Below are 13,302 nucleotides of genomic sequence, written 5' to 3'. Positions count from 1 at the left end.
CCAATTCTGATAAACAAAACTTGGACTCTCATAAGATAATGATTATACTCTTCACTCAAAGTAGTTTTTGAACTACACATCAGAATCATTATCATGAAGAAGAAGACAAGTTGATCTCCTCCAAGCTTACTACTTCAGAATCAGAAGTACATTATATGATGATAAGATCGAAGAACTTGGTCAAGAAGGAAATAGTACAGTAGTACATCACACAACCAAATGTACGTACTATTTCTCAGAAGCTGTCTCCCCCCAACCTATAACATATCAAGCTACAAGCCAAAAGAAAGTACTATCCACCGAAAAGCTTGATTATATTCGTCGGGAACTAGCCGTTGGAATTCAAAAGACCTTATTAACCTTCAACGTCTCTTTTGAGAACTATATAAGAAGATCAAATCATCCAACAAAGTGTGACGACATATGCAATGCCTATGTTGTTCATATCACATCTATGTATCTAATGTAGCTTCTGATGCTGCTGGTATTGCTACAAATATAGATGTCAGAGTTGATGTTCATACTTCTATAACGGTTGTTATCATTGCAGTTGTTAATTGTGATTTGGTTTGAAATGGAACTCAACCAACACAGATTAACATGAGCAAACTGATGAAGAAAATGAATATGCTTACAAGTTGATATCAAGAAGTATATGTCAAAAGGAGAAGATGAAGCACACACCAATCAAAATGATACTGGGCTATTTAGTTGTTGTTAATTCCTAAGTTGATATGCGGGAGCTGATTAGAAGAAGAAGGAGATTCTAAAAGATGCTACTCAACTACAATCATATACATCTTGATAGAAATAAGAAGAAGCAAGGAGTTGTTGCTCAGAACTTGGTCAACACGGAAGATGAAGAAGAAGACCACTACATGATGTTATCCAACTTCCAATCATAAATCTTTGTAGAACAATGTAAAAAAAACTAAAGTTGTTGCTCGTATAATGTTTTAGGTATAGGATTCTTCTTGTAAATTATTTTAACATAGGAGTTGTTGCTCAGAACTATGTTAAATAATATGTGCTTAGTATTTTGTGTAATCTGCTTAGAAGAAGCACTCATGTAAACACAAGTTAATAAACTGAATGTTGATTTTTTCTTGAGTGACCGAGTGAAGGTCAGAAGCTCGAGAAGACAGTGGTTGGGGTCATTGTGGGAAATCCTCTTAGAAGACCGAGTGAAGGTTAGGAATCTAAAGGGTCAATGAATGTTATATCTGTGGATCAGATCGTTGGACATTTCATTGTTGGTTAGTCACAAGTGGTTCTTGTGCAAGATTGTTAGTCACAAGCGATGGCTTGTGCAGAAGTCTGTCACAGGGGTTTCCTGTGCAAGGATGTTAGTCACAAATGGTGGTTTGTGCAAAAGACAGTGAATGTTATATCTGTTAACTCAGATCACTGAACATGTCATTGGGTTTTAGTCACTGGTTGTTTCCCGTGCAAGGTTGTTAGTCACAGGGTTGTCTGTGCAAACGTTAGTCACTAGTTGTTGCCCGTGCGATTGTAATTGGTTCAATTATAGTGGATTAAGTCCTTGTGTTCAAGGCAAAATCACCTTGGAAGGGTGGAATGGATTAGCTTGAGATTCTCTCAAGTGAACCACGATATATCTGGTGTTCATTTATTTATTAATGTTTAATGTTTTCCAAATATCAGAAGCTCAAAGAAGTATTTCCTTTCTAAGAAGGCGAACTGCTTTTGAGAAACGATAAGCTTTTCATAAGTGAGAGGTTATAGCTTCTGATAAATAACAACCTCTTAAGCTTCTGTGCGAGAGTTTTAAAGAAAGAGAAATTATTGAAAATCCAATTCAAACCCCCCTTTCTTGTGTTTTTCTCCACCTTCACATGTACTTTGGATAATACTGTTGTGCGGTTTTCTTTGGTGGGTTGGGATGATACTTTGAGGTAAAAGGCTCAATACACAGGCTAGAGAGAATGATTAGGAACACCTAGTACTAGAGTGGATAGTCTTGACGCCTGAATGTTGTGAGATCTTGCTAGTGCATTCATAAGAGCCACGCTCAACCAAGGTTCAAATGGGATACTACCGTTTGCATGTGGATGTTACGATGATAGTATTTCAGGCAAATTGTTAACGCCAGTAACCTTTTGACCTTACCCTATACTAGACAATACTTGTGAGAAGGATTGGAAACTTTTGTTTTGCAGGAAATTGTGCTTCCATTCTACCTTGTGTCTATTCAGATATCTAGAATCAACGTCGAACCTCTGAATCTAGAGGATTCGACCTTCTTTTACTGATGCATAACCTATTTATCAGCAAGCAATGTCGAACCTCTGAATCTGGGGGGTCCGACCATTGTTGATGACCATGAGAAGCTGTTATCTAAGAGCCCTTGATCTTTGATCCTGGTTTTTGTGGCATTTGCGTCATCATTAACATTGTGCATTCATGCATAAACATCCATGATTACCAGGACTCTTACCTTCTTCCTCTCCATCAGTTCAGACAAGACGATTCCCCGACACTGAACACCCTAATTAAAGTAACTAATGGAGAGAAATAGTAATTTTTTATTAATGTGTATGGCATTATTACAAATTGCAATGTCTTCCCTTAGAGGGACAAAGGTTTTTTAAGATTTTAAAAAATGGGTTTACTGAAAATTTTGAAGAATTTTGCAATGCAATTATTAATTCATTCATATAAGAACTTTTCATGACAATTTTATACATTAACAATTAAACTGATCCATATATCCGCATGAATATCTAACTAAATTTATGTAGTAATTTAAACAAGCCGTTAGTATTTATAAATAAACAACTTTTAAAAATAAAATAAAAAAAAACTCTCTCATCTCTATTTCTCTCATCTCAATTTAATATATCAAATCTATCATCTTTTTCTCACAATTCTCTTTTTTTTAAAAAAACTCTCTCACATTTACATATATTTTTATTTTCACAACTTTTGTTACTAACCAAATATGCATTTAAAAAGATTGTAAAAATTGTTCTCTTATTTTTTTTTATTTCTTTTCTAAATCAATCAAGAATTTTCGACTAATTTTGTCTTACCCAATTCACTTTTCCCTATTTTTCTTACACCAATCACACCATAAAAGATTTATTGATAACTTCTATAAAAACAAGATTTTGCCTTTGAGATCAATGACGTTACTAATGATTGTATACAAGTTTGTAGCACTCATCTTGTAAATCCCTCATGTTAGTTTATTAGTATTAAAAAAAAACAAGTAAATAAGTTTGTTCATGCCCTCGCATATTGATCTCTTCTATATATATATATATATATATATATATATATATATATATATATATATATATATATATATATATATATATATATATATATATATATATATATATATATATATATATATATATATATTATTTATTTATTTATTTATTTTTAATAAGCAATTTGTATCTAGCGGGTTTCGAACTTGAGAGGAGCACACTCTCAGAACACAAGCGTTTCACCGCTAGACCACACACACGCACACTATTTTTATTAATATTATCCATTTCATTAATATAAATAAAATGCTATAAACATCCTTTTCTGACAATTAAAAAAATGTTACTAGTACTAAACAATGATCAAATGACCAGTGATAATTTTGTTTCAGAAAGTTGTCTGAATCCATAGAGAGGGCCCCCCACAACAACCAAGTCACTGGAACTTTACAGCCACCTAAACCATACATTGAACTGATAGATCTGTGTCCTATCTCCCAATTTGTTCATACTCTATTGTTTTTTCTTGTGCTTCAACTCAAACTCAAATTCAATTATTCAAAAAGTCATTGTTACAACTGTTCAAAATCAACGTGCACCCCATTCCAATTCTTAATTTTTTCTCTTTGATTTTTCTATTGTAGTTTTCTGCTCTTGTTTGACCAGTTATCTGTTTGCACTTTTGTGCTTACCTCTTCCTCTTCCACCTCATTTTTTCACACAAATTGGACACAGTGTCAGCTGAAAAGGAAAAAGTTAATCTCTTGATTACTTATTTACCTTGGAGAATGAGAAAAGCTGATTCATTAATTTGAAATAAGGTAATTTGGAGATGAGTGGTAGTTGAAAGACTTGGCTAAAAGTCCTTCCAGATAGACTTTCCAGGAAAAGGTAAGGATTAATCTCTGAGTTCCCAATTGAGAATTTGTTTTGGTTTTTGGAACTTTCTTTATCTGTAGGTTATGGGTTGAAATTAGAAAGTCTTGCTTGTTGTTTCTAATAGGAATGACAGTTGCATGTTTTTGAATTGTAAGGTTTGGAGTTTTTGTTAGGAATTGCTCTTGGAAATTTCAAATTTGTGATATGTTTTAAGCTGAATGTTCATTAGAATTGTGGTGATGTATATAATTGGTGGTTTTTAGTGGTTACCTTTCATGGATTTGTAAGGATTGCTGCTATATTTTGTTAGAAAACAAGGATCTCGTGTGGTGTATAATGGTATCAGAGTCTACCACAGATTCGTTGGGCCACCGGCTATCAGACCACTCATGGAGCCCTCTAAATGTTCAGCCCTGAGCGTGGGAGGAGCCCTCTAAATGTTCAGCCATGAGCGTGAGAGGAGTGTGTAACGTGTTGTCAAATAACTACCATTATACTCTCAGAAGAAAATCTGATACTAGCTATTTAATTAGGATTTGGAGTGTTGTATATTAGTATTAGTTTACGTATGTATTTATTGTTATAATGGTTTGTTTCTCGCCAATGCGTGAGGAGCACGCACCATCTTCCTACTATCTGTTCGTCGTGTTGGTGATGAAGTTTAGTTAGCCCATCCTAGATAATAACTTCCTGCCTCAAAGTCTCTCATTGGAATTTGGTCTCAACGCCATTTGCAACTTCATTGACAACTCTTAACACACCCCTCACACCCATGTCTGGACATCTGAAGTGTGGAAATAAATGATGGGTGACGTGATAGTGAAAACCTGGCAGCAGATGACCCAATGGATCTTAAACTATTTAAAAAATATGCTTGGGCTTGGGCCTAACTCATCCTTAAAAATTGACTTGTAAGATGATAATTGCCCTTACTTATAAACACATGTTCATATCATATATTTTCTGGTGTGATATTCTTAACATAATTAAAATGATTCTAGAGGATGCATTTGAGATACCGAAATTATCAATAGATAGATAAGCTAAAGCAATGCTAATTTCCATCTGTTATTTATGTTGTTTCTCATTTAAATTTCATTTCCTAGAGTATAGGATAAAGATAGAGTTAGTTATGATACTTAACAAATTCTGTTACGGAGTGTTATTGTTACTATATTAATGTACAAAGTGAAGTTATTTCTCTTCTTGCACCAAAATAACATTTCTATCTTACTCACATCACAGAACTGCTGCTAATTTCTGAACCAAGGGGTCAAAAAAATACAGAATAGCCATGGATGAATTTTATGCCGGAGATGCTGTTTTAGAAAAACTCTATTCACTCAAGGAATTCTCAAATAAACAAGAACTCGAGATATCCCTTCAAGCGTTAACAGAAATAGATCATCGGTTAGCCTATTTTTCTGAGAAGCTAGTGAATTTGCATGTTCTCTATATTCATCTGTTGGCCCGAGAAAATGATCTTGAAGAAATGGACTCGAAGGATACCTGCAATTTAGATATCTTGTTTGAGAAGGCAATGGCATTTGATCTATTGTCTGGTATTTTAGATTCCGAGGTAAGAGAGCTCGACAATTTCATGGACACTCTACATGAAGAAATTGTTGACGCTCATAGTAAAATATTGTCGTGCAGACATTTGACCGAGGTTTTCTTTATTATGGATGAAAAACTGCAAGATTTCAAAGAGTCTGCTAAGCAAGTCCAACAGCAGTTATTAGAGTTAAAGATTCAGGCGCCGCAGCTACAGAAAAGTCTTGCTGCATTTCAAGATGAGAATTGTAAGTTAAAATATTTACTTAGATATTTCTTTTTTTTCCAAGGAAATATATGTTGAGATTGCGGTTTTTTCAACTACTTATCTTTCTTAGTAATCCATGTAAACAGCGAATATGGGGAAGGCATTGAGTTTATCAGAAAACGGTCAACTGTTAGATATGAAAGTGAAATCGAACGATCAGATGGCAAAAGAACGAAGATATATTCTGCGAATGCTTGAGAAGTCGCTTGCAAGGGAGCTAGATCTTGAAAAGAAGTTAGCAGATTCAAGAAATAATGAAGAACTAAAGATGAAACTCCGCTACACGGAGCAAGTGGCGTTTTATATGGAAGAAACAGCAGAAGTTGTTTGGGGAAGATTCCTCGAGGCAGACAATGCGACAGAGGTGTTAATGGGAATTTCCAAAGGTATAATGGGACGTCTCCAAGTAACCGAGTTCAACCTCAACAGTTCTATTCAACGAGAAAACGAGCTGAAATCGAAAGTTCAAAGTTTAATCGAAGAACTGAAGGTTAAAGATGTTGCTATAGAAAATCACGAGAAATGTAGTGCTAATGTAATTGTCGACAACATTCAAGAAAATTCTGAGACGATGGCTTTGAGGGAAAAGGTGAAAATTCTTGAAGAAGGACGGAAGGATTACGAGGTTCAGATTCATTCATTGACCGAAGAGAATGAACAACTTCACGAACAATTTATTGAAATAGAAAATTTTGCTGAATCTCTAAAAGAAAGCATTGACATAGCAGAAAGTCGAGCCGAGAATGCTGAAGAAAAAGTCACGCAGTTAACCGAAACAAACATGGAACTTACCGAAGAGCTAGATTTTCTAAAAGGGAGTGCTAGTACAGCTGCGAAAAAAATCGGTTTACTTGAGAAGCAAGTAAGGGAATTAGATATCCAACTACAGAATGCAAAAGCATCTTCCGAAGCTAGTCAAGAACAGCAGAATATGTTATACAAAGCAATATGGGATATGGAAATATTAATTGAAGATCTCAACTCTAAGGTTTCAAAAGCTGAAAGTAATAAAGATAATGCAGAAGAAAGATGCATTGTGCTATCTGAAACAAACATAGAGCTTCATGAAGAGTTGGATCTTCTCAAGTCCAGAATGGTTAGTCTGAAAACATCTTTGGATCAAGCTAGCAATACGAAATTAACGAGTATAAAAGAAGTTGATACCAGAACCAAGTTAATCATGGATATGGTAATTCAACTAGCTGCTGAACGAGAGCGCATCAATAAACAGTTAGGTTGTTTAAAACAGGAAAATAAAAGTTTGGTTGGAAAGTTAAAGGAGACTCAAATTGGTGCATGCAACAATGGACAAAATAATAGAACCTTTCAGGCAGGTACTTTTTTTCTGTCACTTTTAATTACTATATCATTAACATACATACAGATAATTTGGTCTTTTATACTAAAAGCTTCTTCCTTGTTTGGTTTCTATTTTTAGGTGGGTGAACAATCAGAAAAGGCAAACTCGGAAACTCGAGCGACGTCTGTTTCAGCAAATAAGCTTGCAATTTTTCTCCTTGTGATTTCTGTGTTAGTCTTCTGCTTGTTGGATGAAAACATGTATTCTTTTCTCAAAAGGTGTTTACGGCTAAAGTTCTGATGACATAGCTGATTTTTGTGTGTTTGTACTTTGTGCAGTTTTGCTTCTCTTTACTCCTTTAGGTTATTGATTGTATATTTGAATATTGGTGTAATTTATGTGATGTTAGAGTAGCAATTGTAACAACCTAAATCCCTAATCCCCAACATACAAGGTTTCATAAGCTCCATTATAGGAAGAGAACCCCACCCTTACCTTGTTTGGATTGAAGAAAACTCTACAAATCCTAGCACCGGGATTTCTCTAAGCTTGTTTCTCCTCTTCAAGACCTGGCCTCCTCTCTTTCAAATAACTTCTTCTCTTTTTTTTTTTCTTTTTTTTTTTCTTCTAATTTTCTACACTTCCCTTAGTCTGTTACTAACACTAAAACCTATCTTAAAATGACATTGGGCTTAAAAATTAACACCACACTACTATTCTTCACTTAGTTAAAATAGGCCCAATAAACCCATTAACTCAATGAATTAAAATACTATTTTTAACGATATTCCACCGGTAAAAATAGATTAATTCGCCACAAATAAAATTATCGACCGATAATAACGAAAATAATAATATTACTATTTAATTAAATAAATAATCAAATAATCGGGGTGTTACATAAATACAATAGTGATAAACATGTAAAATACACACATATTAACTCTTCCTAACTTAGCACTTTGTTTGTGTAACACCCCAAATCTACCCAACGAATATTTAATAAAATCAGAGTGCGGAAATTCAATATACAATTGGGATGTCACATTCAACGTAAAACAACAAACAACTTAATCACATATATCATAGATACATAGCACATAACTCGGATGAAACGATAAAACCTGTTTACTCTTTTAAAAAATAAAACAACTTTTATTAATAATAATAATAATATCAATTATTCAACTTCACTTCGCATAATATTTTTATTAAACTAAAACAACTTCACCAACGTCATATTACTTCATAAATTCCACTTAAAAGTTAACAACTTATAGTTATAACAACAATTAAAAGACAATCGTTCATCCCCCGAATGCTACGTATCAGAGCAAGACCCAACTCGAACTAACAGTAACTAAAGACTTCATAAAATCACTTCAAACTTCCACTGCTATCTTGAGTACCTGTCCATTTCCCATGGTAGGGAAACATCATTCAGAAGGGGTGAGATATCCAACAATATAAACAAGCGTATGATAAATAATATATTAAGATTAGATCATACAATTTCACCACTTCATACTTATTCAAACAACAGTTATAATAACAAATAGCAACAACGGTTATAATAATTATTTATCAACAACAAGTATAACAACAACAACTTATAACAACAACAACAACAACGTAATAACAACAACAACGTAATAACAACAACAACTTCAAATGCTGCTCAACTGTGCAAATGCATGTGGTACCATTGGAGCAGAACTCCCAACTTAAACATATGCCAGGTTATCGAGGCATTTCAACTTAAACAAGTGCCATCAAGGCCAACTTAAACAGGTGTCGTCAAGGCCAACTTAAACATTTTGCCAATCCAGGCCAACGTAATATGCAAATGTATGCATGCAACAATAACAACAACTACAACGTCACAACACTACAATGCAACAACCGCAAACAACTTAATCAACCTTGACCAATAAGACCTGCAACTTAATCAATGCATCATCAATAACTTAAACAACATTGGTCATAAGACCTGCAACTTAATCAACGTATCAACAACAACAACCAGAACAACAACAACGAAAACAACAACTTAAACATGCATCAATTGCATCAACTTAATCATTACAAAACAGCCCCTAAACATCTAGGTACTAATTCTTCAATTTATTAATTAATCTACTACCAACAATTCTTAACATTCTAATTCCAATTCTACTATTCGTTAATTCTATTATTAATTCCAATTATGCTACTAATTCAGCCTGCTACATATATCATCGTTATTACTACTGTTATTTCTTCTTCACACCAATTCCATCTTTATACAACTTAATCCATTAACTACATATCTCATCACTAAGAATCATCACTATGATTTCTACTAATTAAATTAATCAATTCCAATGGTATAATATTCTAATTAATTTAAACCAATTTATTCACTAATAATAATTATAATTCTTCTCAAGTTAATCCTACTAAGGCTTGATCCCAACAACCAACATAAAACATCAACAGCCAGAAATCAAAACATATTTCTAAAACTCGTATAGCACGCGCCGCGAATCTCTCTTTGCGCCGCAAACACCACAGAAACCTTTAGTTCGCGCCGCGTCCAAACCTTGGCGCTTACCTGCGCTGACAGCATCTTCCAACAAAATTAAAACTCAATTTTCTTCCTTCGATTCCAGTACAATTCAATTTCGACCATCACAGGAACATAGCAATATTATAGTTATACTCCACCAACATCTAGCAATTTTATACAACTAATTCCTCAATAATAATTATAAACCCTAGGTTAATTTCCCACAACCATTGATTGAACTTTTATAACCTTATTCACCGACGTCAATCAATTTCAACATTCAACAATACAATCACAACACACAAAACAAAGGCAATCATACAACCATAACCCCCACATATCATTCATCATAATCCCGTTTATAGAGCTAGAACCCCACCCTTACCTTGGATATGAAATTGCTCTACTCTCCCGGTTGCCATATCTTATGCCGCCGCTTCCAACTTTTCTCCGAAAATCTTTTCTAACAACGTGCAGAGACGCACCAAAAACCTGTTCGGAAATCGCTTTGTCAGACGGACTTAAAATCATCAAAACGAAAATCGCTCCGGTCAGAAGTTACCTCTACGAGTCTGGAACGTTGTGTCCAAGAACCGCGACGATCCAACGGTTGGATTGAAAGAAACGTCCGTTTTACTAAGGTGTCTCACTGCAGAAACTTGCTGCGAAAATTGGACTTCCTCTAGCTTTTCTCTTCCGCCATGGCTCTCTTCTTCACCTTTCCTCTTTCTCCAACTTTTCTTCTTTCTCCACGTCTATTGAGACCTAACTTCTCTTCTTATTTCCTTTATTTTATTATAGTTATTATTATAATTATAATCTTCATTTGGGCTTACTAATTAACACCCCCATGATTACTATCACCAACGCAACGTCGAAGCCCACTTAAATAAAACACTCTCATAATCCATAATATTAATTCTATTATTATTTCTCTCCACCAAACTGACTAACTACCGACTATAAAATAAATCGTCCGAACCACCAACTCAACATATTCAATATCATTCTCTACGGCTTAAATAAACTTAAATTAATAATAGTCCATTATAGTAATATTATCTCTAATATTATTCTCCGATTAAACCGACTAATTTCTCGATCATTAATTTATCCGCCCAACACAACACATAATTCCAATTACGCCTCTTATAATAATGCCAATAATTCTAACTTCGACTAATTCCAACAAATAATTTCCTTATACAATTTAATTAAATAAATAATTAAATTCCGGGTGTTACAACTCTCCCCCACTTAGAATATTTTCGTCCTCGAAAATTCTATCCACCAACTACAAACTCAACTTCATTCCACATCATCATTTTGTCAGGTCACTCCCATAATAACCTCAAAGTAACCAATTTAATCAACTTCATGATATCTCAGGATATCATTCGCCACCTACGGTAACCAACAACAACATTACTGCAACAACGAGTAAATTATTATAATACTAATCTGACAATGTAATACGGTGAACTGGCTTTATCGAAATGTCGCGGTTAAGCAAGAGTCGCCACCGACTTTTATTTTATCCGAATTAATCAGAAAGGCTAAAAGAACAGGAAAAACCTTTTAAATAAAAACTGAGTTCGGAGGTAATTATGCAAAGGGAAGGTGTAAGGCACCTTTTGCATCCATGGTTTTCCATGGGCTCTTAATTGCTTTGCTCTTTTTTCGTTCAGAAATGTAGAAGAAAAAGAATATGGACTTTAGCTCGTAAATGAGCGTAGCCATTTTGAAGGATTATGAGAAAGAATATGAAAAAGTTTTAGAGCAAGGCAAAGCAATTAGGGGCAATTACCTTATAGTTTGAAAAAGAAATTCTTTTAGCCTTTCAGGAGAAAGGGTCTATCCTTGCCAAAAGAGGGCAGGAAGCCTTTCATTTGGAGGTTGAAGGGTCATCGAGAATTCGTTCGCCATAAGACTGTCCCTAGCCATAGAGAGGCAGGTAGTCTAAGGGAAGGATCAGAATAGCCTTTCGTAGGCAGCCAGAGGATACATCAGCCTTTCGTAGGCAACTTCCGAGGGACGAGATCATATTGTGTATCGAAGGCAGCATCATTAGGGACTTATGACCTTAATCGAGGCAACATGGCTGAGGTATCCTCGTATTCGAGGGACATGGCTATTCTGCAAAAACACAAGGCAACAGGCAACAGGCAAGAGGCAAGAGGCAACAGGCAACAGGCAACAAGAGGAGTTACCACAAAAGCGTGCATGGGTGCAACAATCACGCGATTCAATTCAAAATAAATTATCTTATAATTAGTGATGCTAATTCAATTCAAGGTTGTCACTCCCTAGGATTACTAACCACGCAGTAGTATAAGCAACATAATTAAAACAATACGGGAAAGGGGAAAAGGAAACCAGCGGGGGAAAGGGAAGATGAAACCAGCGGGTTTGACATAAGTAATAATAATAAGAAAATATATAAGAGGTTAAGGTTTTAGGCTTACCGACTATTTGAGCTTTGGCGGTTGGCGAACCCTGAAAAGGTGGGAAAAATAGAAACCAAAGAGCAGTGAGTGCATTATCCATTCAAACGATAATTAGGGTTAACCCTAATTCGATAAATAAAAATAAAATAAAATAGATGTTTGAAAATAGAACTTAGCTTTTGATTCGATCTGATAGGGTTGGCAGACGGAGGTTGCCTCGAGCATTGACTCCGATCATTTGAGAATTGACAGAAAAATAACAGACAGTGAGTGTATGAAAATTCTTTCATCAATAAGGCAGAGTAAATATTTAAAAAGAATAAAGGGGAAAATAATATTGCATAAGATATAAAAGAATAAAATTAATCGGGACTTAGCTTTGTGAAAGGCGTGGCGCGTAATCGGAAGATCTTTGATTAACCACTGGAGTGGAAGATGAGGAGAGAATTCGCGAATAATAGTGAAAAATACAATTGAGAAAAAATCAGGGTTTAAAAATCTAAAAAAAACCTAAAATTAAATATTGGTTAGAAATCTTGTGGGTAGAAACTTAAAGTTGAAACTAAACCTAAATTAATTTAATTAAAACTTAAAAAACTAAATTTGTTTTTTTTGTATTTTTATATGAATGGTTAAAGAATCTAACTAAATTAATTAGATAAAGTAACTACATAAAAGGACACCTAATATATGTTTAGCTTAGTTAATTAAATCATAGACAACAAAAAAGAAAAGGAAAAGAGATACATAAGAAAAATACCATGGGCTGCACCGATCCACCTTCTTTTGCTGTCCATACATTTTTGAAATAGATACCAATCTCCAATTGAAGCTTGACACGTAGCAATTAAAAAGAAAAAGATAAAAGAAAGGCAAATTCTTAGGTACCCTGTTGTTTTGAATGGGTACTGATACCCAATTGAGATGGACGAATTAAAAATGGCCATTTGTCTTATTTAATTGGCATTTTATTTAATAATTTTTTTTAAAAAAATTAAATAATAAATTTATATAATTGTAGAGATATTAAGGTTTACCTATTCCCAATTTTGCACTTCAGGGAAATCAAA

The 13,302-nt window shown here is 34.4% G+C and overlaps 1 protein-coding gene across 2 annotated transcripts; it reads left to right on the top strand.

Annotated features, from left to right (window-relative positions):
* Positions 1 to 3,633: 3,633 nt before the first annotated feature.
* Positions 3,634 to 7,700, top strand: LOC131649917 (WPP domain-interacting tail-anchored protein 2). 2 transcript variants are annotated; one of them, XM_058919655.1, is made up of 4 exons: positions 3,634 to 4,127; positions 5,361 to 5,917; positions 6,024 to 7,267; positions 7,376 to 7,700. In XM_058919655.1, the coding sequence occupies exons 2-4, from the start codon at positions 5,410 to 5,412 to the stop codon at positions 7,535 to 7,537; spliced, it is 1,914 nt and encodes a 637-aa protein (XP_058775638.1). In that variant the 5' UTR covers positions 3,634 to 4,127; positions 5,361 to 5,409; the 3' UTR covers positions 7,538 to 7,700. The 2 variants fall into 2 exon arrangements, with proteins under 2 accessions (XP_058775638.1, XP_058775639.1); XM_058919656.1 differs by having other exon boundaries at positions 3,635 to 4,127; positions 6,024 to 7,271; positions 7,376 to 7,518.
* Positions 7,701 to 13,302: the final 5,602 nt, after the last annotated feature.

The sequence above is a fragment of the Vicia villosa genome, linkage group LG2, assembly GCF_029867415.1.
Source record: "Vicia villosa cultivar HV-30 ecotype Madison, WI linkage group LG2, Vvil1.0, whole genome shotgun sequence".
In the NCBI taxonomy this organism is placed as follows: Eukaryota; Viridiplantae; Streptophyta; class Magnoliopsida; order Fabales; family Fabaceae; genus Vicia; species Vicia villosa.
This window is presented reverse-complemented; position numbering and strand designations above follow the sequence as displayed.

What these genes read in the sequence shown, in the direction of transcription:
- LOC131649917 (XM_058919655.1), top strand. Translation starts at nt 5,410, where the DNA reads ATGGATGAATTTTATGCCGGAGATGCTGTTTTAGAAAAACTCTATTCA. An exon ending in TGCATTTCAAGATGAGAATT is followed by an intron (nt 5,918 to 6,023) that starts GTAAGTTAAAAT and finishes CCATGTAAACAG; the next exon opens with CGAATATGGGGAAGGCATTG. An exon ending in AAAATAATAGAACCTTTCAG is followed by an intron (nt 7,268 to 7,375) that starts GCAGGTACTTTT and finishes TTCTATTTTTAG; the next exon opens with GTGGGTGAACAATCAGAAAA.